Here is a 25,343-nt window from a genome sequence, read left to right as displayed (position 1 = left end):
GAAACCCAGGAATCTAGAGACTTACTCTTAAATCTTTCAGAGATTTAAACATGTCAACAAGCTAGGTGAAAGGGCTCTTAGTAGATGTCTGCTTTTTAAAAAAGCTGAAAAAATATCTTAAAACACAGTCAGGGGCATTTCACTATTCCTCACTGCCAGTGAGTTGATGTGGGCTCATAGCGACTCTATTTCTATATCTCTCATTCATTCATTCATTCACTCATTCACTCACTGCCATGACGTCGATGCAGACTCCTCGTGACCCTTTGGACTGGGCATAACTTCCCCGTGGTTTCTGAGGCCGTGAGTCTTTACAGGAATAGAAAGCCTTGCCTTTCTCTCACAGAGCAGCTGGTAGTTTCGAACTGCTGACCCTGCAGTTAGCAGCCCAGGGCTTCTATTTGAGTATCAGACATTCTGTGTTGTTAATGAACTATTGCTCATTTTAGAAGCGAGCACTAAAGCGTACGTCTTAGCAGCCTATTTCATGACCTGCAAGATCTGTACAGGTAGTCTGACTTTGCATACCTTTGAGTTATGACGCACTGCACGTATGGGCGCCTGCTCTGTTATCACGGTATTAGGGAGACGTGCTGCTTACAGTGCTGCAGCGTGCGATCCGCTGCTGCTGTTCTCGGACGGTCAAAGATTGGGTTTATGGAGATGCTTGGAATGAGAAGTACTAATCGTGCAGACTGGCAGGAAACGCGCGTGTTCTATTTATATCAGCTAACTCACACCAGAGCCACCTGAAGGGAGCTTGGTCTGTCACATGTCCTTAGAGGAAGACAGGGAGCTGTAGAACCACATGCGAGGAAGCGCCCTCGTGTTAAACCTTACATATGTATTTAACGTGGATACAGTTAGTTAGGTATCATATAGCAAGGTCGCGTGAGGCTATAGGACAGCGATGGCTGTAGTTCAAAGCCAACCAAAATCACTGCCACGGAGTCGATTCTGACCCCCCGCGACCCTAAAGGACAGGGCGCCGCTGCCCCTGTGGGCTTAGAGATTGTGACTCTTTAGGGGAGCAGAATGCCTCATCTCTCTCCCTCGGAGCGGCTGGTGGTTTCGAACTCCTGACCTTGTGGTTAGCAGCCCACACGTACCAGGGCTCCAGGTCTAGGTTGGGAGGGTAAAAAATTGTCATTTTATAAGTTCATTTTCTTCTTTCATCCTCATCCACTTACTGATCTGTTGCAATGAATAAATCATATTTTATAATCCACGTTTCCTAGGTGTCATAATGATTCTCTGGCTGTATATACACTTAGAGCCCTTGTCATTTGAAATAGTAACGCATTTTTTATAGATGGCATGACATGCTCTATGGAATTTGCTTCATCGGAATCAAGGACGGGGAGTGGGAGGGGTAGGGGAGAGGAGAAACAGGACTGCCCAGGAATGGTACATGCCTGTGGCTCTATTATTCAGCTCTACCTTCTTAGAAGCATTTTCCACGTGAAAAACAAAGCTTAGAAGTACAGGCTCCCGGGCTCTACTCCCAGAGTTCGTACATTTAAGCATGTTTCTTCAGTGACTTGAATACACAGTCAACTACTGAATTATTAGGTGATAGGCTATATTCTCCCCGGTGCACAATTCTCCAATGATTTTCTTCATAACTCAGTTGCCTGGGCTTCATTTACACAAATAACTCCAGGCCCGAGCAGAGGCTCAGAGGAGGTCATGCACACAGGGCTTGCCTGGCACGTGACAGATGAAAGTCAACTGTCCACAGAAGGTTGCACTTCTGGGTTATCCGAGCCACGATGCCAATGACCTACATCAAATTCCGCGTAGGGGCCAGTGCAGGCTGCAGGGACAGCAGGAAGAGGGAGGCTGTGGCAGGCCCACAAAGAGGCGGCAAGGCAAACACGGGAACACGGGGTTAGGGGGGGGTGGGAGGAGCCCTGGGGAGGGAAGGAGGCACCCTGGGAAATGAGGAAGCCTTCAAAGGAAGGTGGCTGGCCTGCACTTTGAATTCCTCTGAGGGGCTGCTGCTGTCTGAGGGGAAACCCCAGAAGAAAAGAGGGGCCCCCTCAGTCTCCCCGTGTCTGCAGGAAGGGGAAAGGGGAGCCCCTCTGGCTGCTGGGGGTGTTAGTGGTGGGTGGCTGCCTCGTGGATACTGCAGGGTGGGGCGGGGTGGGGTGGCAGACATGCTGTGTGTCTGCTGTTCTTCACCGCTGAGCTTTCAGGCCTTTCTTCCCCCGCCTTCCCTCCCACCCTCCAGGTTACCTGTTGCTGGTAGAAGTTGTTGGCACTTTGTTCAAACCGTTCATCTTTGGTTTCCACTGTTTTCCCCAACTTCTGCAGGACCTGGGGAAGGAAATCAGAAAGGCTCAAAGATTAAAGCCCATCTCTCCTCTCGGCCAGCCTCATCTGATGCCGGGCTTCTTGCAGGGGAAGGGAAGGGCTGGCCTCCGCTCAATCGCTCGCTCGCTCGCTCGCTCGCTCACTCACTGACAGAGCGGCTCCCACTCACAGCGACTGTGCCTGGTGGGATTCTGAGACTATGACCTCGGATGCGCATCTCAGCCCAGTGGGATTAGAAATGGGATGCCTTGCTAAAAAAGAGTCATGTGACAAACTGGGGTACCTAAGAGCCCCAGTGAGGCGCATGAGTAAGAACAAGTAAAGAATGACACGTCGTCTAAAGGTGTGTTAGGGGGAGGTGGGGTTGGTGGTGGCACACTAAATCAAGGATTGATGAGAAGAAGGCAGACACAGCTTTTAAAATAAAACGCGAGTCTTGAGGATGTTTGTCAACATCCCTGAGAGACCCTGTCTTCTAGCTAGAGCCTCAAATAGCTCTCGGTCGAAGGCAGGTTACAAGAGTGGTCAGGGAACGCTTCTCCTGTGAGGGTTCAGAAGCCCTGGTCAAATGCAACCACAACTCGGCTACACAGGGCCACTAGCCACCTCTGCCTCCTCTCTACTGCGCAACCACTGGGCCAGTCATGGCACCAGCTTCAGTGTGCTTACAAAGGCAAGTTCCTCAGGTGCTCTCACTGGGAGACAGCTAGTTACACAGGCTTAGGAGGCCTGGCAGGTGCAGTGGTTAACCCCTAGCTGCTTACCAAAGGCACACCTGAAGATCTGCTTCTGTAAGGCGGGGCTTCCAGGGGCTAGGGGGTGGGCAAGGAACCCCATGGGGCAGCTCTGCTCTGTCCTGTAGGGCAGCTGTGAGTGCGAATGAACTTGCTAGTTCCCAGGAATGTGGTTAAGAGAGTCCTGACTCATCTCCCTGGGAACCCGCCTCTTGGAAGGAGGCAACCACCATCCTCCCAGACCCAAGTTATCATTTCAATGGAAACGCTCAATATTTCTAATCATTCATCAGATTCCCTACTGGATCTGTCCCGGCCCTCATTAGCTCTGGAAACCATTCCAATTCAGTTTGGACTCCCTATCTTCCATGACACTTAATCCCGTCTCTTTTTAAGTGCTTGCAAACGTCCGTGCCTCGTGCACACTCCACGTCTACTCCGGTTTCCATCATGTGCATTTACCGGTCTCCTTCAGCATTGAGTGTCACTTGCTTTCGTCGTCAGACGACTCAGCGTTTGGACAAATGGGACTGCATAGTTAGGACAGGAAGGAAAGTGAGACTGACTCAGGAGGGAGGGACTGGGCTGGGCCTCGAGGAATGACCTGGCTAGAGTGAAATACCAGTATAAAGTGTAAGGCCAGGTGTCACTCCGGCCGCGGCAAAGTCACGGAAAAGGAACAGCCACAGAGCGAGCTCGGCATGGCTGCCTTAGGCCGTGTGATTGCGAGTGGAAACTCAGAGTGAAGGGCTTTGAATCACATGCACGAGGCCTGGATCTGAGGAGCGATGCAGACTCTGAGCAGAGCCTCTAGTTGAAGTGTCTCCATTTTAAAGGGTAGGGTGGGCGCCTCTTCCTTCCAGAGCTCTCCTGTGGGGGTGAAGGTCAAAGGCTCTGGAACCAGACAGGTATGGCTCCTAGCTTGGACTTTCCACTTAGTGGCTACAAGCCTGTGGGTAAGTCACATAAACTCTCCAGCCTCAGTTTACAAAGGCTTCCTTCCCTCCTCAAAATGCAAACTCACTGCCATGCAGTCTGCTGGCCGCGCAGCGACCCCGAGGGCAGCGTAGGACAGAATGGATTTCCAAGACTGTACTCTTGACAGGAACAGAATGCCTCATCTTTCTCCCGAGGAGGGGGTGTAGTTTTGAACTGCTGACTTGGTGGTTAGAAGCCTAATGTGTATGGAACCCACTGAGCAGCCCGGGCTCGCCTTCTCTCCGAGAGTCCGTAGCTCCTGCGGTGGTTAGGGGGAATCCACGGCAGCAGGTATGCAGACTGCTTTTACAGAGCCTGCCTGTGACAGCAATGTCCACATGCACAGCCAGTGTCATTCCGCGGAATCCGGGGCATCACACTGCTAACTAGTTCCAGGGGTTCAAAACCACCAGCCGCTCAGGGGAGAAAAGATGTGCTACTTACATAAAGATTCACATCCTCCAAACCCTCTAGAGCAGGGCTCCTCAAACTTTTTAAACAGGGGGCCAGTTCACTGTCCCGCAGACCTGTTGGTGGGCCGGACTATAGTTGAAAAAAAAATCTATGAACAAATTCCTATTCACACTGCACATATCTTATTTTGAAGTAAAACAACAAATGGGGCAAAAACACGCGGTGGGCAGGATAAATGTCCTTGGCGGGCCTCATGTGGCCCGCAGCCCGTAGTTTGAGGACGCCTGCTCTCTAGGTTCACTATGAATCAGAATCAACTCATGGCCAGTGGGTTTGGTTTGGGTTTGGATCTTGCAGAGGCCTGTCTTCAGAAAACTGCACCTATGAAAAGCCCTGAATCGGTGCCTCTGTCCAAACACGGGTGCCCGTCTGTTAGGTAACTTTATTGTGACAGCAGCTCCCAATGACAAACCAAGCTCGTTGGCTTTTTACTTAACACACTATGGCGCTATGTGAAAATGACTACCGTATCTTCCTTGCTTTTACCAGGAAATTAGTCTATGATGTGCTCAGAGTTAACTCCTCCCCCGCCCCAGTGTCTGTCTTCTCTTTCTACACTTGGCAGAGCAAGACCAAGGTGCTGACACACAACACAGCTGACACGGAAATAGGAAGAGTTCATGGAAACTCCTCTCAGCCCACTTCAAGTGGTAGTCAAAGCACAAGCCCTACCTGCCATACTTCAGATGGGTTACACGCCGGGCTGTTAACTGCAACGTCAGCAGTTCGAATCCAACACCCGTTTATCAGGAGAAAGATGAGGCTGGCTGTGTTCATAAAAATTTACAGCCTCAGAAGTTCTACCCTGTCCTACAGGATCACTATGAGTCAGAATTGATTTGATGGCAGTGCGTTCCGTTTTTTTTAAATTTATGCTTAATGATATATTATTACCTGAAAATTTATCTTATTACCTGAAAATACCTATCTCATTTTCTTTTTGGCTTAGCTACCTGTTTGACTGGGGACGTGGGTCTGCAGTCGGTCATCCACCCTCCCCTCACTGGGAAACCTTGTCTTCTACCAGAAAGTTGCAAAACCACCTAGCTGAGTGGTGAGTGCCAGCTCTCACTTCCTTCCTGCTGGCCCTCCCCTCCTTTGCTGGGGCGGGGTTCTTCGTGGGCGGTAGGGACCACAGGATAGAGGGGAGCAAAGGCAGCTAGGTTCCTGTTGGCCACCCCAATCTCCCCATCCCCCAAAGTCTAAAAGCTAGGCTTAGAAGGCATGGGAGGCGTATGTTCGGGAAGCCTCATCTTTTTAAGTTTTGGAGAAAGAAAAGGTAAGTGCTGTCGCCCTGGAAACCACCCAGTACCTGGCCCCAAAGACAAGTTTTGCTGTAAGCAACTGGCCCCTGTGTCATACTTACGCTGGGATGGAAGGGACTGGCAATCAGGGTTCTCTGAGCGAGCAGGGTACACAGATGCTCCGCAGATGCCAGCGGGGGAAAGACGAAGTTCTGCTTTTCAGCTCTTTCCCTATGGACGGTCCAGGGAATGCCAATCCCTAAAGACCTACCCTAAGAATCCTCCCTCAAGTTGCCTGCCCTGGCTGCCGAAAAATCAAATACAGAGTAATAGAGAAAGAGTGAGAGAGAAAGCAGATGTGGTAAGATGTTAACAAGTGGGTGTAGATGAGGAACATGCCGCTGTCCATGAACTTATTCTTAGAATTATTCTGCAGATTTGAAATCTTTCCAAATAAAAGGTTGGGGTTGAAGGTAGAACTTAAAAAATAAATCACCCTATCCATCGTTATGGCTACTGTCCCTCACCATGACCCTCCCTGTGGTTATTACAATTCCTTACAACATTTTCTTTCTACTTGAGCCCTTGGTATCAGCTCCTCTTTCCCTGCTCTCCCTCAGTGGTCATGTTGTTTTTCCACTGATCTTCTGATACCAAGGGCCCAAGTAGAAAGAAAATGTTTTCAAAATGATGATGGCAGCATGTGTACAAATGTGCTTGACACAATGGATGTCTGGATTGTTATAAGAGCTGTCAGAGCCCCCAATAAAGTGATTTATTTAAGAAAACAACAACAAATATTATCATGTAGTTTCCCATGAGCTGTTGAAAACCCCCTCCTGTATATTTTTCGCTCACTTTGGGGGCAGGGCACGCAGGTGGGGTAGGCTGTTTGCCACGGGCTGCCAACAAACCCACACGCCGCTGTCCGAAGGCACCAGGGGAGCCTGGCAGTCGGCTTCCATAAGACTGCAGCTGTGTGCCTCGAGTCACATCAACTCAGAGTGGCCTTGTGGGCCGGAGCAGAACTGCCGCCATAGGGTTTCCTGGGCTGTAAATCAATAGAAGAGCTTTCCAGCTTTGGGTCTACAGCCGAGTGCTGAACCGCTGCATTACCAGGGCCCCTCCCAGGAGGGCTGCGGTCAAGGAAATCCTCGGGGCAGTTCTACGCTGTCACCCGTGGGCCACCCAGCGTGCGTGCAGGGCAGACTGACTTAATAAGTTCTCCCCAACAGCAGCCGGGAACAGTGCTGCTCACAACAGGAACGTGGAGGCAGCAGAGATATGTTGCCCACTATTGAATCCACATGTCGAGCACATGGCTGTTTACTGCAGCATTCTTCTTCCAGCATTGCTGTGTAGTACACGACACCGCCACTTCATTCCTTGTGGGTGTTTGATTAGCGTTCCTTACATTGGTGGGGCGGGGGGGGGGGGAGGTTGCTGGGGAAGAGGACACAAGAGACCCCAGTGGAGGAAGGAGCGGTGGGTCAAGGACTAGCGACAAGAACAGGTCTAATAAAACAAGGAGAAACGATTCTGTTTGGCTTCCGATTCTCTTCTTCATAAGGTTCCAATACAGTTTTTCTAGTTTGCTTCTTCCTCAGCTCCAGCTGCGTTGCATTTCTCACTATTCTACAGGACCCCGGCCTTGTGCATGCCGGCATTCCTCAGCTGGGACGCTCTCTGGCCCCTCTTGCCTAAGAACTCATCACCCACACTTCCGATCTCAGACTGGCCCCCACTACAAAGCCGGTCCGGCTTCTCCCCAACCAGAGGGAACCTTTTGTCCTCTGCCTTCTCACAGGTTTGTCTATCTCTCGGGGCACTTGCTTTACCACTAGATGGTAAGCTTCTGGCAGGCAAGCCTGCCTTCCGTACGCATCTCTAAACTGTCTCCCCAGCCCCGGACAAAGATGTTTTGCTTATGCGTTTGTTGCCTCAAGCCCTCTGGGGCACAAGATGAGTAAGCCACACAGGAAGTTAAGACCAACAAAGGAGTGGTAAACCATGCCCCTTCTCTGGGGAGAGCTGAGAGGTTTGCCACAGAGAAATCATAAACAGATGACGAAAGCATTAGTTGGAAATCTGATGCTGTAACGGACTGTAAAACACAACAAAGGCAGCCCAAAGGAAGTCTCAGGATGAGACGGGGTCCGACCTGGAAAACAGAATGCTGCACCCCTTTGGGGATGAACAGTGTCAAGTTCCACCAAGCCTTTCGGATGACCTCGGCTCCGGGAATGTTTCCATTCCCAGCTCTTCTAGAAGGAGCCAGTCAGCAGGAAGTGGAGAGGCCCAGATGGCCCAGGGGCTTATCAGGCACAGAGAGGTCTCACTGCCACCGAGTCACTGCTGACTCACAGTGATCGCCCTGTGGGTTTCCGAGACTGCAACTGTTTACAAGAGCAGAAAGCTCCGTCTTTCTCCCACGAGGCAGCTGGTGGTTTCAAACTGCTGACCGTGCAGATTGCAGCTCAATGTGTGACCTCTACACCACTGGGGCCCCAGCAAAGAGCAGCCTAAGGACCGTTTCCCAAGGCAAGACATTTGGGTTTCAGTTAAAGTTCTGTCACTTGCTAATCTCTGTTGAGTCTTGTTTCCTCATTTCTAAAACTGGGAAACTAATGACTTCCTACATGAGGTAAAAAGATAAAGAAAAATCTATCCCTGGAATGTTCACTCCATAAAAGGAGGGGTCATGTCTTGTGTTTTTGTTGTTACATCCTGTTGTCTGCTTCATAGTAGGCCCTGGATATTGGACACGACTGACTATCTGACCCATAGCAATTACAGTTAGTACTCAGGAGATTAAATCCAATTGCTATGGAAAAAGTGCACAAAAACTCCGCAGGGAGTCCTTTCTCTTTATGTTTCTTCCTCTTAATTTTATTCCCAGTAATTTCCGACTGCTTCGGGACTATGTGGCCCTGGTGGCCGAGCTCTTCCCAGATCCCAGGCCGGTCACACCCCTCCAACCTCAGGGTCTGCCTGTCTCTGGATCTGAGTTCAACCTCGAAATAACCTCTTGATTTTGGCATCAGCTAGGGGTCCGCTCTCAGGCCAAAAACTGGCGGTTTCTTGGGTAGCTGGTCCTTGCTTCAGGAAAGATTTTCCTCTGGGGCTCAAGGAGTCCTCCTTGCTTCAGCATCAGACCCATTTTCGTTTCCAAGTAACTAAACAATCATCAACCACCTCGCTCGCAGGATCTGAGCATTTTCCTTCCAAAGCCAAGCTCACTGCCATTGAGTTGATGCTGACTCACAGCTACCCTGCAGGACAGGGTACACCGGCCCCTGAGAGTTTCTGAGACTATAATTCTTTATAGGAGTAGAAAGCCCCATTCTTTGCCCATGGAGCAGCTGGTAGTTTCAAACAGCTGGCCTTGCAGTTAGTAGATCAACACATAGCCGCTGTGCCACCCAGGCCTCTGTGAGCAGGGAACTGATTTACAAAAGACCTTCTGAGTCAGTGCTTGGAAAAGGAACTAAAGTCCGAACAAGGGCCTGATATGGATGATAGACTGGAGGTGAAAGACTGAGATAAAACCGGAGTGTCTTTCAAAAATGGTTATTATCCCATTGTTGTGGCTCCAGCCCACAGTAAGTAGCAGAATCTTCTCTTCCTGTCTCACTGCCCCACCCTCACCCCGTTACATTCCCTCCCCTTCAAGCTAGGCCTTCTCATTGGCACTGCCGTCTGGGAGATTAGATTGGAACTCAACGGCTTTGGAGCAGGCCAAAACTATGGTCAAGGCCAAGTGACAAAGTGTGGCCACACAAAATCCTTTTCTTTTTCTTCCCTTCTCTCCCATAACCAGTGACAGAGAGCAGCACAGGCCCTGGTGGTGCTGTGCTGCTGACGGGAAGGTCCACGGTTCAAGCCCGGCAGCTACTCTGCAGGAGAAAGAGGAGGTAGTCTCCCGCAGGCTCAAACCCTCCGTCGGTGACATTGGGTGGCAGTGGGTTCCAGCTGGTCTTTCACTGGATGTGACCACACTTTGAATTGCAATTTGAAGGTCAGCAGCTCAAAGCCCCCAATGGCACCATGGGAGAAAGACAGGGTGTTCTACTTCCGGAAAGTTACCGTCTTGGAAACTCATGGGGGATGGTGGGGTCCACGCACGGGCAGTTCTACCCTGTTCTATAGGGCTGCTATGCGTTGGCATCAACCCAATGGCAGTGAGCTTGGTTTTTCACAGGTCTGAAGCCTCCTCCAGTAAAGACAGGGACCCTATACACAGCCCCTGCCTTTGCACTGACTGCGCCCTCAACAGGGGTGGTACTGACATCCCTCAGCTCTTTGTCAATCACCCCCTTGGGATTGCCTTTCCTCCTCCTTCAGGATCCAAACCACCATCCACGTTTAGAAGATAGGACTATCCCAATTGGTACTCCGGTGCTTTTCATCAAAAGCAGCGGTTCTCCACCTTCCTAATGCCGCAGCCCTTGAATACAGTTCCTCATGTGGTGGTGACCCCCAACCATAAAATTATTTTCGTTGCTACTTCATCACTGTCATTTTGCTACTACTGTTAAGAATCGAATTGCGTGACCCCTGTGAAAGGGTCGTTCGACCCTCAATGGGGACGGGACCCACAGGTTGAGAACCGCTGATGTAAACAAGACCAGGAAATTTCTTTGCCCCGCCCTCCTGCTTTTTCTTTTGACTTAAGATGTCTTCCGAGACCATCTCCTCTAACCCAGTGTTGGGGCAGGGAGGCAAAAGGTCTGCGAGGAAGCAGTCTGGCCAGGCAGAAGGAAGGGTGCTCTTGAAATGGCTCAAGAAGTACCCCAAATCATTTGTGATCATGGTATCTCCCCTGTCAGGTAAGTATCCCCCAAACCATTTGTACAGGAAGGCAAGTTACAGCTCAGGGCCCACCGAGCTCAGCGCCCCTGCTGGGGTAAGACCACCCGGGGTTAGTCAAGGACACAATGGAACAAGTCTCCTACATCCTGCTGGGTGGCGCGCTCCACCACGGCCACAGGGGCCTGACAGGAAGCTGATGAGAACTACAGGTTACATCACCTTGAACCGTATTCCGAGGCCAGGCCCGGCTAGGGACAGAGAATTCTGCCGACTCATTCTCGTCTTCAATGGGCCCCCAACCCAAGCGACCTGGCGGCTCTCAGCGGCAGCAGGACACCTTGGTCAGCCCTTGGTGTTGGACGACTTGGGGAAAATGACACTCTATGACCCGTGAGTGTCACCATCTGCAAAATCCCAACCTCGCTGGAGTGCTGGCCTGCAACGAGGTCGCTCCTTGCTTTCGCCCCAAGCCCGGCGCGGTTTGTTCGCGGTTCCAGCGGGGGAACCGGGGTCCCTTTGGCGTCCTTAACCTGGCTCACGGCAGGGGGGCTCCATGGGCCCCTTTGGATGGAGTGCCATTGCCCACTGGCCTCTCCCGGGGAAGTCAGAGGGGCCGCCCCGCTGGGGACCCGGGGCGCCCTGCGAGGCTGGCCACCTACCTTCTCCTGGGCCCTGCTGAACTTCTTCTGCACCTGCTTGGCGAAGAGGCCGGCCGCGCCGCCCGCCTTGCCCTCGGCCATGCTGACGGCTCCGGGGGGCGCCCGAGCTGGCCCGGCGCCCGCTGCCTCTGCCCAGGCCCCCGAAGAGGAAGTGCGGGCTCCCGGCATGCCTCGCTTCCGGCGGCGGCCGCGCCCGAGGGCAGCCGAGGCCCCGCGCGAGCCTCCAGTCCGCCCGCCCGCCGCCGCCGCCAGGGCCCCGTCGAGGCCCGCTCGGAGCGCCGCGCCCCGCGCCCAGGCCCGCCTGCCCTCGGGGCCCCGCTGCAGCCCGCTGGCCCGTCCCCTGGTCTTAGGGCCGCGCACGCTCGCGGGGGGCGTGTTGGGTGGGCAAGACGGCGAGCTCCCGCTCCCGCTCTGGAGGGCCGGTTTCTGTTAACGTGGGGTGTGCACGGTGCTGGGGCACCAGTCCAATGTCGCGCCCGGCCGAGCAGTGCCTAAGCCGGCGGCGGCGAGGTTGGTCCCCACGTAGGGCAGCGAGGGAGAATTGACTTGGAGGGGGGAAATGGGGGTCCCGAGGAAAGGCGAAGATCTCAGGGAGGAAGATGGCCGGGGCGGAGGAGCAGGTTTTTCTAGCTGGACCGGAGCGCAGCTGGATCTGGGAAGATGACGCAGGTGTGCGGCGAGTGGGGACGGCGGTGCTGGCCTGACAGCTCTCGCTTCTCCAGGGAGAAGTCTCCAAAGGCAGGCTGAGGGGCTGGCTGGTATTTAGGACGCTTGGTTTGGAGGAACCATTTACCGAGTGGCTTTTTTTTAGTGGGCGCAGGCTTCCCTCTAGGGAGGGCACCGAGTCCGAACGCAGGGAGAGTCTGCAGGCCCGAGGAGAAAACGGACGCTCTTTCTGCTATCATTCTCGCAGCCAAACATACTAGACACGGGCCCTGCTGTGTGCCAGGCACGTGTAAAACACCACCCCTGACCTGTAGGTGTCAAAGTCTGATGGTGGCGATAGACTGTACTCGATGAGGCTAACGCAGTATTCCCATGTTGTTGGCTGCTTCAAGTTGTCTCCCTCTCAGTGACCCCATAAAACTCCCAGCTCACAGCCCTTGAGTCCATGCTGACTCACAGTGACCCACTAGGTCACTGATTCTCAATTTTCCTAATGCAGCCAGCCTTTCACAATTCCTCTGATGTGGTGACCCTCCCCAACCATAACATTTTTGTTGCTACTTCATAACTGTCATTTTGCTGTGTTATGAATCGGGCGACCCCTGTGAAAGGGTCCTTAGACCTCCAAAGGGGTCGCGACCCACAGGTTGAGAAACCACTGCTCTAGGACCAGGTAGACCTGCCCCTGTGAGTTTTTGAGACTGTAACCTGATGGGAGTAGAAAGCCCTGCCTTTCTCTAGGGGACCAACCAGTGATTCTGAACTCCTGACCTTCTGGTTAGCAGGCCAACACATACCCACGCAACCACCCAGGGCTCCCCTTGTTCAAGAATACAATGCCACACAGTCCTGTGCTATCGCCGTTACAGATTGTGGATTGGACCACAGTGATCCTCAGATTCTTCACTGCCTGATTTTCAGAAGTAGATCACTGTTTTTCTTCCTACTTCTTAACCTGGACGCTCCTCTGAAAAGAGTCCCAGCATCATGGAGTATTTAGACCTCCACTGACAGACAGGTGGGAACTGATAGACAGGTGGGAGCTGCACTTAATGTGTATTGACTGGAAATGGAAACGGGCTCACATTAAAACAACAACAACAATACAGACGCACGCCTGAACTCACGGTCACCAAGCCAATTCTGACACATCATGACCATACAGGACAGAGCAGAACTGCTCCTCTGGGGGTTCCCAGGCTATAAGTCTTCACAGGAGGAGAAAGCCTCGCCTTTCTCTCTCGGGGAGGCTGGTGGGTTCAAACTGCTAACCTTGCAATTAGCAACCCAATGCATAAGTCACTATGCCGCCAGAGCGCCTCTGGGCTTCTCCGGAGTTGCAAGAATTCTACCACTGAGCCACCACGTCCTCCAATTGCATTATTTACAGAGATGCACAAAAATTGTGGGCAATCGGTGATTGCTTTGAAGTTGACTGTGAAGATAGCCTGGCAGAGGCAGCATGAAGGAAATGGAAGGACTTGATGTTGGAGGGGAAAGTGTGGGGAGTGGCCCAGAGGATGAAGGTACTATGGGGACACTGAGAGATGATGGTGATGACAAGTGTTTCACTAGCAGGTCTCCCCAGCAAATGAGCCACAAAACGTTTGTCTCCCATGAAACCCTCCGTGGTGAGTCTCTTGGGAGACTGAAACTGATGGCTACCAAATTATAATGGTCATATTGGAGGAGAAACAGCTTTGAAAAGTTAACTAGTTTGGGAAACTGAGTCACAGAAAGGGCAGGTGACTTGCTCAAGATTACCCTGCCCCCCCCACTCCCCAGTGAGGGAATAGAGGAAAACAAAGGTGTGCCAGCTGTAGATGAACGACTTGAATTCACTGCTTCCTTCTAGAGTCTTCAGCTGAGAGAACAGCCTCCCAAGTCCAGGCCTGGGCTCAGCTGCTCTCTTGCTACACTTTAAGCTCCTCAGAGCCCTGGGGTGTAGTGGTTACCTGTTGACGCCTGAGAAACCCACAGTGGGGCCACTGTGAGTCAGCATTGACTGGATGGCAGTGAGTTTGTTTTTTTGGAGTTGCCTTTGAGGGAGCCCTGGGGCTGCTGTGAATTAGGAGTTGGGCTGCTAACCGCAAGGTCAGGGGTTTGGACCCACAAGATGCTCCTTGGGAGAAAGAAGAGGCAAAATTTACAGGGGTGGTTCTAATCTGTCTTATGAGTGGGAGTTGGCTTGAGTGGTCTCTTTCGTCTGGTTAGAGGCTGCTAGGACAAGCTGCTACTCATTCTGTCCAGCTCCTTTCAGTTCCCTCTTTGCTCTGCCCAGGACTGCTCTGCCAGGCTGAGAGCCCTGGGCAGGACGAAGCAGAAGCAGTTTATTGACCCCTCGTTCCCATTGTCTATTTAGCCTCAGCTTGGCAATGCTGACTCACACTTAGCTTGGATCCTCCTTTGTCTTCTCCCTCTTTCTGTTCTGCCCTGCCCCTCGGCCCTTTCCTTTCTTTAACTCAGTATCTTCTATTTCGCCTTCCCTCAATCTCCTTTCTGAATTCCTCACTATCTTCCTCTGCTGCCATCTGGCCTCCAGTCTAACCCTGATTCTTATCTTTCGTGTAGTCCAGCAGCTGCCAGCACCCAGCACTTGGAGTGAGCACTTGTTCTAGATTCTGAAGAGGGCACCAAAGGACACGTCTGGGAGGGCCCGAGCCCATTTAGCTGTCAGGAACATTTTCAAGCACTCTGTGCCATTGACGGAAGCAGCCCTGGTGGCATAGTGGCTATGCATTGGGTTGTTAATCATAAAGTCAGTAGTTTGAAACCACCAGCCTCCATTTACTGTCTCAGAAACCCACAGAGGCAGCTCTACTCTGTCGGATAGGGTCGCTGTGAGTCAGAAAGCACTTGATGGCAGTGAGTTTGGTTTTTGGTTTGGTGCCTTTTCATAAGGCAAATGGCGGGGAACAGATTTAACTGACAGGTTGTAGATTTAAATACAATCCAAAGTGGATCATGGGAAACCCTGCGGCTTAGTGTGTGGACTGGTAGGGGTGGCAGTCATGGGAGGGAGAATGTGGGGAAGGCCACTCTGGGACCTACAATTGCATTTCCTCCCACAGAGGTTGATCCCCTGACTAGAAAGGCACAGGACTGTGAATGTGTATTCCGTTTTATTTTCTTTGCTATGTCTGGCTCAGTAGTCTCCTAGAGTGGCTTCCTGACGGCTTCACATTGCTCTTAGGATTTGAGAGCCACCTTGGGAAGGCCGTCGGACTCAGGAAGATGTTCAGTTGTAGGCAATGACCTGAAATAAAACAGTTATGCCACAGTCAGTAACTTGTCCCACCTCCCTCCTCTCCTTTCTTCAGGGGCCCCAGGTAAGCATGGTCCTGTACCCGGTACACTGAGAGCATAGTGGACAGGAAGCCCATTGTACCAGTGAATGCACAGCCCTAGTCTCAGGACACAGGGTCAGGAACAAACTTCAAAGTGGCTATGAACCGAGGCCATGCCACAAGCCTCTAGCACAGCGGTTCTCCACCTTTTTCACGCCGCGACCCTTTCACACAGTTCCTCATGTGGTGGTGACCCCCAACCATAACATTATTTTTGTTGCTACTTTATCACTGCCACTTTGCTACTGTTATGAATCAGGCGACCCCTGTGAAAGGATCATTTGACCCCCAAAGGGGTCACGACCCACAGGTTGATAACTGCTGCTCTAGAAGGCTTTGAAGGCTGCAGGTGAGATGGATCATGGGCTTTGCCACTAGTGTAGGCAATCTCACCTAACCCTCGAGCATTAGGCCAGGTGGTAAAACCACCCTTCCAAAGGTCGAACAAATTCTCAGAAGGCCCTTAGAAAGAGCTTTTGCGAGACGGCGAGAGTCTGCTTTTCTGAAGCTGCCTCCCGCTCGGCTCAGACCGAGAACTGCAGCGATATGCATCTGGCTCCAGCCTGCAGCCGTCACCATCCGACCCCAAGCAATCAGCAGTGTGAGGGAGGCTGCTCAGCGGGCAGGTGAAGGGGGAACTCAGCTGTCAGCAGTACTGAGGAAAAGTGCCCTGTAGGGGAGGGGAAGGGAGGGGAGGGGAATGATGGCTTCCCCTGCCCAGCCGTTGTCCCCCCTCCAGGCAGTGGGCGACTCTCCTGGTGACCTATCCCTACCCCTCACCCGAGATGACTCACATTATTGATCCAGGAGATGTAAGCAGAGACCCGGGTAAAGACGGTGGGCTTCCTGGCGACATTACAGCCCTGGCTGGACACGAAGCTGGTCACACCGTGGACCATGTACTGGCCATTCGTCATGCAGTGGAGGGGTCCCCCGGAATCACCCTGCAGGGAGGGAGAGACAGCGCCTGAAAAACCCCTGATCCAGAGTTTGAGGGGCCTTCGCGTTGTGTTGTTCTCGCTCCCTGTCTCCCCAGGGTCCATTCCGTCGGGGCTGGTGAAAAGTCCATGCCATTCTAAAGCTCCGCTTCAGATCCCACCTTCTCCATCGCCTCACCCGCGCGGTGCTTCTCGGTGACAGCACTTTCTTGCTCTCCTGCAGCACCTGCTACGGGCTGCCTTGTGTGATGGTCTCACACTGTGGGTCTGCGTCCCACGCACATCTGTGAGATTCTTCAGACAGGAACGACGTCTTGTTGATACTTTTTTCATTTCCAAAACTGCTAGCACAGAACTTAAAACCCCTTAAGCTCCAGAGCTTTTATTGACTTAAATTGGACCTGGGGTGGAGAGGAAGTGGGGCGCCCTGATAATTTCTTTATCCCCAGCGGTTTAGACGCGAGTACGACACAGGGAAGGCAGTCGGCACACACGAAACTAAAATGGGGTGAAGAGGAGGGAACCCTTTCTGAGAAACCTGATGGATGAGGTCACAGGGAGGCACCTGGGTTTCGAATGAGAGGCCCCTGCGTTTGCAGGCGAGGCTGGCTCCTCTGCTCCTGCACCGCTCCCGGGACGCCGGCAGCAAGCCCATCACCCCACACGGAAAACTGGAAGGTGTTTCTCTGGAGAATCTAACCAGATCAAGAGGCGAGACTGACGGCAGTGAGTGACACTGGCGGTCCCCTCAGAAAGTTCATACCCAGCGCCATCACACGACAGAGAAGCCTCCCACAGACAAATGTCACTTAAGATGCCAAGCAACCAATCAGCCTTTACCTTGCAGCTCTGAAGTAAGAACAGCAGGTCAAAAGTCACCAGCTGTCTGGAGAAACTCTCTGGCCTACAGTATAGACCAAAACAAAGAGACACAGCAATAAGCTAAGAAGAAAACTGAACACTATGCAAGTAGGAGCGATAAAATGATCATCATTATGATATCTATGGCACAAGAACAACATCCCACCAAGCAGAACATTCAGAGAAGAAAAAGAACCTCTAGACATTATAAATATGACAGCAGAAATGAACATTTGGAACAAGCAAACAAAACAAAGGGGAAATGAAAGCAGAAACCTCCCTGCCATGCAGTGCATGCTGACTCACAGTGACCCTGTAGGGCAGGGTAGAACTGCCCCTCTGGGTTTCTGAGCCTGTAACTCTACACAAGTAGAAAGCCCCGTCTTTCCCCACCAAAGGGGAAATAAATGTGAATAACAGGAAACTGAAAATGGAAGGAGGAAATCAGTAACCCAAACTTAAACACCCTTCTCAGAGGTCTGGAGTTTACAGAGTGAAAAAGCATACAAAGTGCCCCTCACAGTAAATGCCAACAGACTTGAGCCCCAACCCACAACTCGGAAGTCAAGAGAAGGTCAAAGAGGCCGCTTAGAAGGGCGCAGTGAGAGAGGGCCCGGGGCTGGGTCAGCGGTCTTTGGGTAAGCGTGAAGCTAAGGAACAAGGCAAGGCAATAATGAACTTCAGAAGAAACAAAAGCATTGCGCAGGAAAGGAAAATCAATTCTCGAATACCACCACACCCTTTAGTTCTGAAGAGTATTTTACATAATCCTAATAAAGACAATATAGATCTAATCAAAATTACTTGGGTGATCAGGGTGGAGCTGGGAAAGTCCAGGTCTGTCTGGAGTTTGTGGGAGAGAGTGTGTGTGTGTGTGTAAAGGGACGTGATCTCTGTCTTCCGTGATGCCTGAAGGGAAAAACTCAAAAGCAGGATAAATGTGTCTATCTCAGAGAGAGATGGAGGTAGACACTATAAAAACCCCAAAAAACAGGGGAAAGAGTTGGAAGTGGTCACCTCTGGGGAGGGGTCTCAGAGGTGGTTATCTTTCCCATTATTAAGCGGCGTAATTTGAGTTCCAGTTTGATTTAATAGTATAACTTCGATCTAAACCAACCTTTAAAAAGAACAAGAACTGGGGAAGGGACCCCAAGTTCAAAGTAGAGAGTCCTTTTCGGAGGAGCTAGCAGCACCCAGCTCTCTAACAGCTTTTTTCCTTTTTTTCAGGGAACGTGGGAACGTAGCCTCCCCCCCCCCCCCACCATAGATTATGCAGTGGCGTTTCCCACATTTGGGGAAATGGCAGGGGTCAGCACACCTGGAGTGCAATGTGTGAGCCTCGGCCCCTAACAGCTTCTTGAGGACAGATGTTTTCTTTGGACGACGGTGCTCAAGACAATAATAGACAACGGAGGCGGAAGGGCCACTGAGCTGTACAGCGTAAGTTCGTGCTTATGTTGCCTTATCGGAACAGAGCCAAAGGCTCTGGAAAGATGAACTGGCCGTGTGGCTGAGGACGTCACTGCGGGAGGAAGAGCTGGGAGGGGGCTCAGGGGCATCGGGTGGATTGAGGAGACGGGGAGGCTCTATGAATCTTCTTTAAGGAGAAGGAGGGTTGGGGACCCAGAACAGGAGAAGCGTTCCACTCTATTTGGGAAACCCCAGCGGGGCGGGACCGGGACACGCTGCCTTGGAGAACTGTCACTTGGGTGGGAGTGACCACTGCGAGTAAAGGACTTGTGAGAGCTGAGGAACGTGAATCCACTCGGGAAGGCTCCCTGTTGGGATGCTGGCTTTACAAGGAGCAGCCTGGGAGGGCCTGGAGGAGGTTGTGTTAGGCTCTTGTTTGCCCCAGTTTCCCATGTAGGGAACCTCAGGCACAGGACTTTCTCTTTTAAAACCAGCACAAATCGACCATTCTATGTACAGTGTTCGTCACGCTCACAAAAACTTTAAAAAATTTTTCATTCTATGTCCTTCAGGCTACCAGCCTCCTGCCGGCTGGCTTCTCTCCCTCCCCGCCCCACCTGGCTTGAGTCTTGCACCTCATCTGCAACCCTGTCCTTTTGGCCCAGCCGTTCAGGACAGCCAGTCCCAGATGAATCAATTCCCCGCCCTGCGAACAGGATCTTCGAGCAAAGTGAAGGGGGTCATATGCCACGTGGTCATTACTGTATCAACCAGGGGTCTCCAGTCTCAGCCGACCATCAGTGTCTCCGAGGACATTTCTTCTCCCATTCCCACGAAACGACTCCAGTCAGAAGCAACCACACCTGACTGTCAGTAGTTCACCTGCCTCTTGGTTCATAGTTATAAAGATACTAATTTTAAAATAGTGTGGATGCCGTCTAACTCCTAGCTACCTGACCTGCAGACTCTTGCTGTTCGAAGGCAGCTCCCTCTGTGCTCTTTCATTCCACCCCTCCCTCCTCTGGGACTCTGTGTCATACTCTCCACGCAGGCAAGTCTTCACATCTCTGCCCTAGAAAGAAGTAAGTACTTCTCCTTTGGACCACCTTATCTTCCCATGCATATCTTTACTGTCACACTCAACCACATCGTGTTCCAATCGTCTTCCTATCATGTCCCTGCCGTTCACCAACACCCAGACGATGGGCTACGGGCCCAGCTTTCGAGGTGGGGGCGTTGAGCGAGATGAACTTTAAGATCCTCTCAACAACCAGATTCTGTGAGCAAAGCGTTAGGGGCACACTTCACCCGCACAGCAGAGCAGAAGGGTGGATCTGGGTCTGGGGGTAGGAGTGAGTAGGGAGTCGGAAGGTGAAGAGAGCGTGGGGTGGGAGGCAGAGGAGCAGGGAGGACCGGGCAAGGCTTATGGCAACTCCCTCGCGTGTTCACCTGGCATCCAGAGCGGATCCCATCTCCACCCGCGCACACCATGGTGTTCTTCACAGTTGAGCCCCAGTAGGAGGAGCTGGAGCAGGTGGCGTAGTCCACGGTGGGCAGGTAAGCCTGCTGCAGGGTCTGGGCCAGCTGCCCATTGGCTGCATAGGGCACATGACATTGGAGGATGAGCCCCAGACGTCCAGGGGACACCGCCACAGTCTCAAACCTCCTCAAGCTCTGGTGAGAGCCCCACGGGGGGCAGTCTTCTCTGGGGTCACACAGCCTCGAAACACACCTCTCCCTCACATCTCTCTTTGGATGGCGCCTCCAGGCCCCTCCTTCTTGGGCGCTATCCTTGGCTGTTCTCTCTAAGCTCCAAACCACCTGCCCATTTTCACCCCCGAATTAGAAAATCAGAATGGTTTTATTTGTTGGTAACTTATCTGCCGCCGCCTGCCCCCACCTGCCCAGCTTCCTCTTTACAAAGCAAGTTCCAGAAAGCGGAACTAGGACTGTGGGCTCTTGTTTTTATTTCTTAGCAGCTCTTTGAACTTGTCAAAGCCTTGGCCCACCTATTATTTCTTTTAACCTTTGCCTCCGCCCTTTCACATAATAGATTAGGACCTTGAAGCACAATGGCGTGAAATGCACTGAGAGCAGAGCAGAGCAGCAGCAGCATCATGTCTCTCTCTCTGCCTGAGGTTTTCCCAGTATCATGAGTGAACACCACAAGCACAACACACCCCCTTCAGAAGTCAATGCTGCCGAGTCCCTGATGGACTTCTGAGTCAGGTCTAAAGTCTTTCTTCGCCTTGCATGCTCATAGCCCTCCCACCTGTCTATGTAATCTGAATGATATTCCGCACCAGAAATCGTCATAGGATGTCCAGAAGAGAGTTGAGGGCTCCTCTGTGTCTCCCTAATCTGGACCCACCGCTACCTCTGTGCAGCCTGCCAGTCCATAGCCCGTAGATGCAGCAAGGTGGTAAATTGACCACCTAAGTGGGCATCAGGATCCCTCCGTTCTGGCTTCAGCTCAGCATTATCCAGCCATATGATCTTGCACTGGGACCTTCCTTTCTCTGGATTCTTGTATCCTCATGGACAAAGGGAGAGGCCGGCACAGAAGGCTGAGCCCCGGTCGTTAACCATTGGGCTCAGCTACTAACAGTTCTCTGAACCCACCATGGGAGAAGGATGTGGCAATCGGTTTCCATAGAGATTTCAGCCTGGGGGATCCAATGGGGCTGTCCTCCTCTGCCCTACAGGGTCACTATGTGTCTGAATTGACTCAACAGCCAACAGGTTTGGTACAGTGCACAAGAATTTTTTGAGTTCTAAGGATCTATAACTCTTTGACTTGCCAATCCCACCTTCCGTTCTTAGCCTGGTAAAAGGTACCAGCTCTTTGATCTGTGGTTCCCTTGGCTCCTGCACTCTTGGACCAAACACCTAAGATCACAGGAAAATGTGGCCCAGAAGTTGAACTGCCTTATCAAGATCCCCATGGCGGATGGTCCCAATGCGGGCGACTTACTCCTGGTCCTGCCCCAGCCTGTGATGTAGCAAGGGGTGTTGTTAGGCAGGATGGTTCCTTCCTGGGGCAGGACACCCAGCTGGACGTAGCTGTTAAGAGAAACGCTCTGGGCCAGGCGGAGCAGGGCGATGTCATAGCTGCAGGAGGAAAGGAGACGGCTCATTGCTGGGGTCAGGTTTTCCTGAAGGTCACGTTCTGTCTTCTCTAAGCCTCAGTGTCTCCACGGGATTGGGAACCAAGACTTTGAAGATGGAGGGTGGTGACTTGCTAAACCTCAAATTCGAGGAATTAGTCCTTTGTGTTGTAGGACATAACATATACTAACTAGCAGCACCTGCTGGGGGACCTTGGTATTGCAGCCTAGCTCTCAAGGCCACCCAGGGGAGTGGAGCTTAAATATTCCAGTAATGAATGGGGTGGATAAAATAGAGCGGAGTGATTTGGTGGGCAGAGAAGAGTCCTCACAAATTAACATGCATCCAGGCAGGCTCTGAAAGTTCTGGCGAACCATCTGAATTACTTAAGCCCGTCTCACCACCCCAGCTCCCCCAGCCCCACCCGCACTGCAAAATTGACCACCATTTTATTGATTTCCTTTCCAAAACGCTACAGTTCAGTCTTGCAAGAGAGTTTCCACATTACGATCCACTTTAAGACATTTAAATTTTCGGATGGAGTCTATCTTATAAGGCGAATAATGAATAGCAATAAAAAAAAGAATAGGGAAGCCAAGCATGCAGCACTGCTTAGCTGTAGGAGCCCCCAATAAAATGATTAAAAAAAAACACCAAACTCTCAAGCCTGCTAAAATCTACATTCTCAACACCTTCCTGGATAATTGTGCCAGCTCATTGACGCTGAGCCCTTACCTTGACTCAAGTGGGCCCCTGGGCCAAAGGCCTAGCCATGATCTTACAAGGCAATACCTGGACCCTTAGGGAAAGTGTGAAGCCACGCCCACCAGCCGGCCCGCCCCTTCCCAGCCCCCGACGGGCCCGCGTTGCTCCTACCCTGCAGCCACGTTGTTGGTGTTCCAGTAGGGATGCACCACGATTCTCTGCACGTTCACGTACTGCTCGGTGCCATCGTTCTGGCTCAGGTTGTGGTCCCCGACCACCACGCGGAAGGTCATTGGGCTGGAGTGGGCAGAGGACGCTCTGAGACCGGAGGTGACCCAAACCATTCTTTGCCCGCGGAGAGGAAGTGGGAAAGCCACCCTACACCTTCCCGCCAGGCTGGCACTCAGCTGTTCTGATCCAGACTCCTGACGGGACCAGGTGGAAGCCCCTATGAGAGGAGCGAGCAACCGTCGCCCTCGGCGGCCCCCCATTCGGACCAGCTTCATTTCCCTGCCAGAAACTAAACACCACAGGCTGCGTTTCGCCCTAAGTGGAATGATGGCGCTCACCCCGCAGAGGGAAATGGAAGCTTCTAGATGGGTTAGTGCCCCTAAGCCACTAACAGCAGTGGCCGCAGCGGCATCTGGGGGCCTGTTAGAAATGTCTGTATCGCGCCCCCCCATATCAGAAACTCCATGGGGTGGCCTCTAATGCCGCCCGGGTGATTCTGATGCATGCTCAAATTTGAGAATCACTGTCCAAGACAAATATGACAATAATTCACAGTCAGACACTGCCTAAATATTGACTCGGTTCTCATAAAGCCTCTGCAAAACAGGTGAGCGCCCTGTTTTAAAGATAAGAGAATGGGGGCTTTGAGAAACCAAGTTTCCCAGAGTTACCTAGCTAAAACATGGAATGGGGTCTCGGCAGACTCCCCGGGCAATAAAATGGGTACTTTCCATGAGAATGCAAGTGGGTAATCTACATTCCATATTATAAATGCAGCCACGGGGAGGTTTTCCTCAGAAGGATTGGCACACAGATCCTTGCTCTGTCGGGGCTCCGCAGAGCTGCCCCTTGTTTTCCTCACCTGTCCACACAGTGAGCGGCTGTCATCACCCAGTTCTGCCTAATGAGGGTCCCTCCGCAGGTATGATACCAGTAGCCACCAGACAGGTACTGAAGGGAAATCTAGAAAGGGAGGAGAGAAGGATTGGTGTTTCTCAAAAGGGTTGGCCCCAGAATCCATGTTAACTCCTAAGTTCCTGGCACCTCTCCAAACAGGCTCCACCTGCATGAGCAAATGGGTTTCATGTGACTTGTCATTGCCTGGCTGGTTGGTAGTGCAGTGTGGAGATGCTTCCCCAGGTCGGTAGGAAAGCGGGCTTTAGTGCCCCCTCTCCAAGGTTCTGAAAATACACTCAGTCCTGCCCCCCCCCCACAACACTGCCCCCCTCCTCGTCTCGGGACACCACTGAAGCGGTCAATTTTCACCTCACATATCCCCCTTGCAATGTCATATATTACACAATTGCTCTGCTCCTGAATTCCCGAATCTGGGTCTCCGACTTTCATACTTGAAATTTAGTACCAATTATAGGGGCTCCCCTGTATGTGTCAGGAGAAAGACGGGCTTTCTACTCTTGTAAAGAGCTAAGAGTTTCAGAAAGGCACTGGCACAGTTCCCCCTTTGTCCTGTAGGGTCGCTGTGAGTCAGCATGGACTCGATGGCAGTTTTTTTGTTGCTTTTTTGGTCTCTAAGTGCAGCTATTCACCTGAGACACTGACAGTTTCATTCATTTGTATTTGCTTAAATCAGGACCCAACTGTCCTGTTATGAAAGTGGAACCTCTTAAATAGTCAAATAAGCAACTTGCTCTACTTGGGCGTGTGTGTGTGTGTGTGTGTGTGAGTGAGAGAGAGAGAGAGAGAGAAAGAGAGAGAGAGAGAGAAAGAGAGAGAGAGAGAGAGCTGAGGGGCTGATCTGTCACCCAGTTGTGCAAGTGTGACAAGTGTCTACTTCTACACTGTAAGTGCATAAATGCTAGGTGTCTACCCGGGTAACTGGGGTGTGTGTCTGGCTGAGTAAGTGCATGTGGTGGAGGTCTAGCTCCCCTTCTCCATGCTCTCTGTTCCTCGAGGCTGTCTAGGCCTGGTCCTGTCTGCCTTTATGTCTAGAACCCAGGGTCCTTGTTCACAGCGGCATCTGCACGAACACACTGGGTTTCGTGTACCGGAGCACAGGCAACTCTTCTTCCAGTGCCTGGCCGGCCGTCGGGCTGAGGGAGCACCCACCTGAGAGGGCCAGGAATTCCTCCTGGATTCGGTCCCTCCAACGACCCGGGCATTGGTTTCCGGAAAGTCCTGGGCGCTGTGCCCTTTGTGGGACAACAGAAAAGTTGTAAGCATGGGGTCAGCTTGCAGGTGGGGTGAGGGGGCGGAGGGAGAGCTCTGCTTTGAGGGTGTTTGCCTGGCTGCCAATTCACAACTCCCCTCAAAACGGCAAAGACCCACCAGTGCGCTCCCTGGCTCCTTTGTTGTTAAGCATAGTTTTATTGGCATATCCTTCACATATTATCCAATGTAATCATCTGATCATTTAAGAAGATTTGTGCAGTCATCACCACAATCAGTTTCAGGACATTTTCTTCTGCTCCTCGTTAGTTCTCCATCCCCCCACCCTCCCCTGCCATGCCCTTAGGCAATTTTCAATCCACTTGCGTCTCTATAGATCCACCCATCCTGGACTTCAGTACAGAAAAGCCAGCAAAACACAAACAGGAAGCAACCAACCAAACAAAGAAAGAGAAGAGAAGCCAAGATCCCACGAGGAGACTTCTCTTTGCTTCCTGGATCAGCGACCTGCCACCTGGGGTGGGCTGACCTTTCCCCTCAAGGACTTCAGGAGAGTCAAGTTCTTGCTAGATGTACGATTGAGTGCACCACTTCTCCCTGAGATAGGGCGCAGGCTCGAGCTCAGGGACAGCTTTCCGACCCTCCTGTTCCAGCCCCGTTTCCTATAAAACCTTGGCCAAAGGATCTGCTTACCATAAAGGACCAGGGTGGCAAACACCAGGAAGCGCAGCAT

General features: G+C 52.0%; 2 protein-coding genes across 2 annotated transcripts in view; both read right to left on the bottom strand.

Moving 5' to 3' along the window:
* The window catches only part of BIN2 (bridging integrator 2), a 33,644-nt gene extending 22,346 nt beyond the window's left edge, over nucleotides 1-11,298 (bottom strand). The window contains exons 1-2 of the mRNA XM_075553289.1: nucleotides 11,218-11,298; nucleotides 2,239-2,319 (exon numbers count right to left, since the gene is read on the bottom strand). Of these exons, the coding sequence (XP_075409404.1) occupies nucleotides 2,239-2,319; nucleotides 11,218-11,298 (162 nt within the window). The remainder of the gene's footprint in view (nucleotides 1-2,238; nucleotides 2,320-11,217) is intronic.
* A 3,823-nt stretch (nucleotides 11,299-15,121) lies between these two features.
* On the bottom strand, nucleotides 15,122-25,343 carry CELA1 (chymotrypsin like elastase 1). Its single transcript, XM_075552969.1, has 8 exons — nucleotides 25,304-25,343; nucleotides 24,551-24,633; nucleotides 23,346-23,446; nucleotides 22,424-22,549; nucleotides 21,414-21,550; nucleotides 19,889-20,034; nucleotides 16,025-16,174; nucleotides 15,122-15,139 (listed from the first exon to the last, which is right to left on the bottom strand). The coding sequence occupies exons 1-8, from the start codon at nucleotides 25,341-25,343 to the stop codon at nucleotides 15,122-15,124; spliced, it is 801 nt and encodes a 266-aa protein (XP_075409084.1).

This window comes from Tenrec ecaudatus, chromosome 6 (assembly GCF_050624435.1).
Source record: "Tenrec ecaudatus isolate mTenEca1 chromosome 6, mTenEca1.hap1, whole genome shotgun sequence".
Taxonomy (NCBI): Eukaryota; Metazoa; Chordata; class Mammalia; order Afrosoricida; family Tenrecidae; genus Tenrec; species Tenrec ecaudatus.
This window is presented reverse-complemented; position numbering and strand designations above follow the sequence as displayed.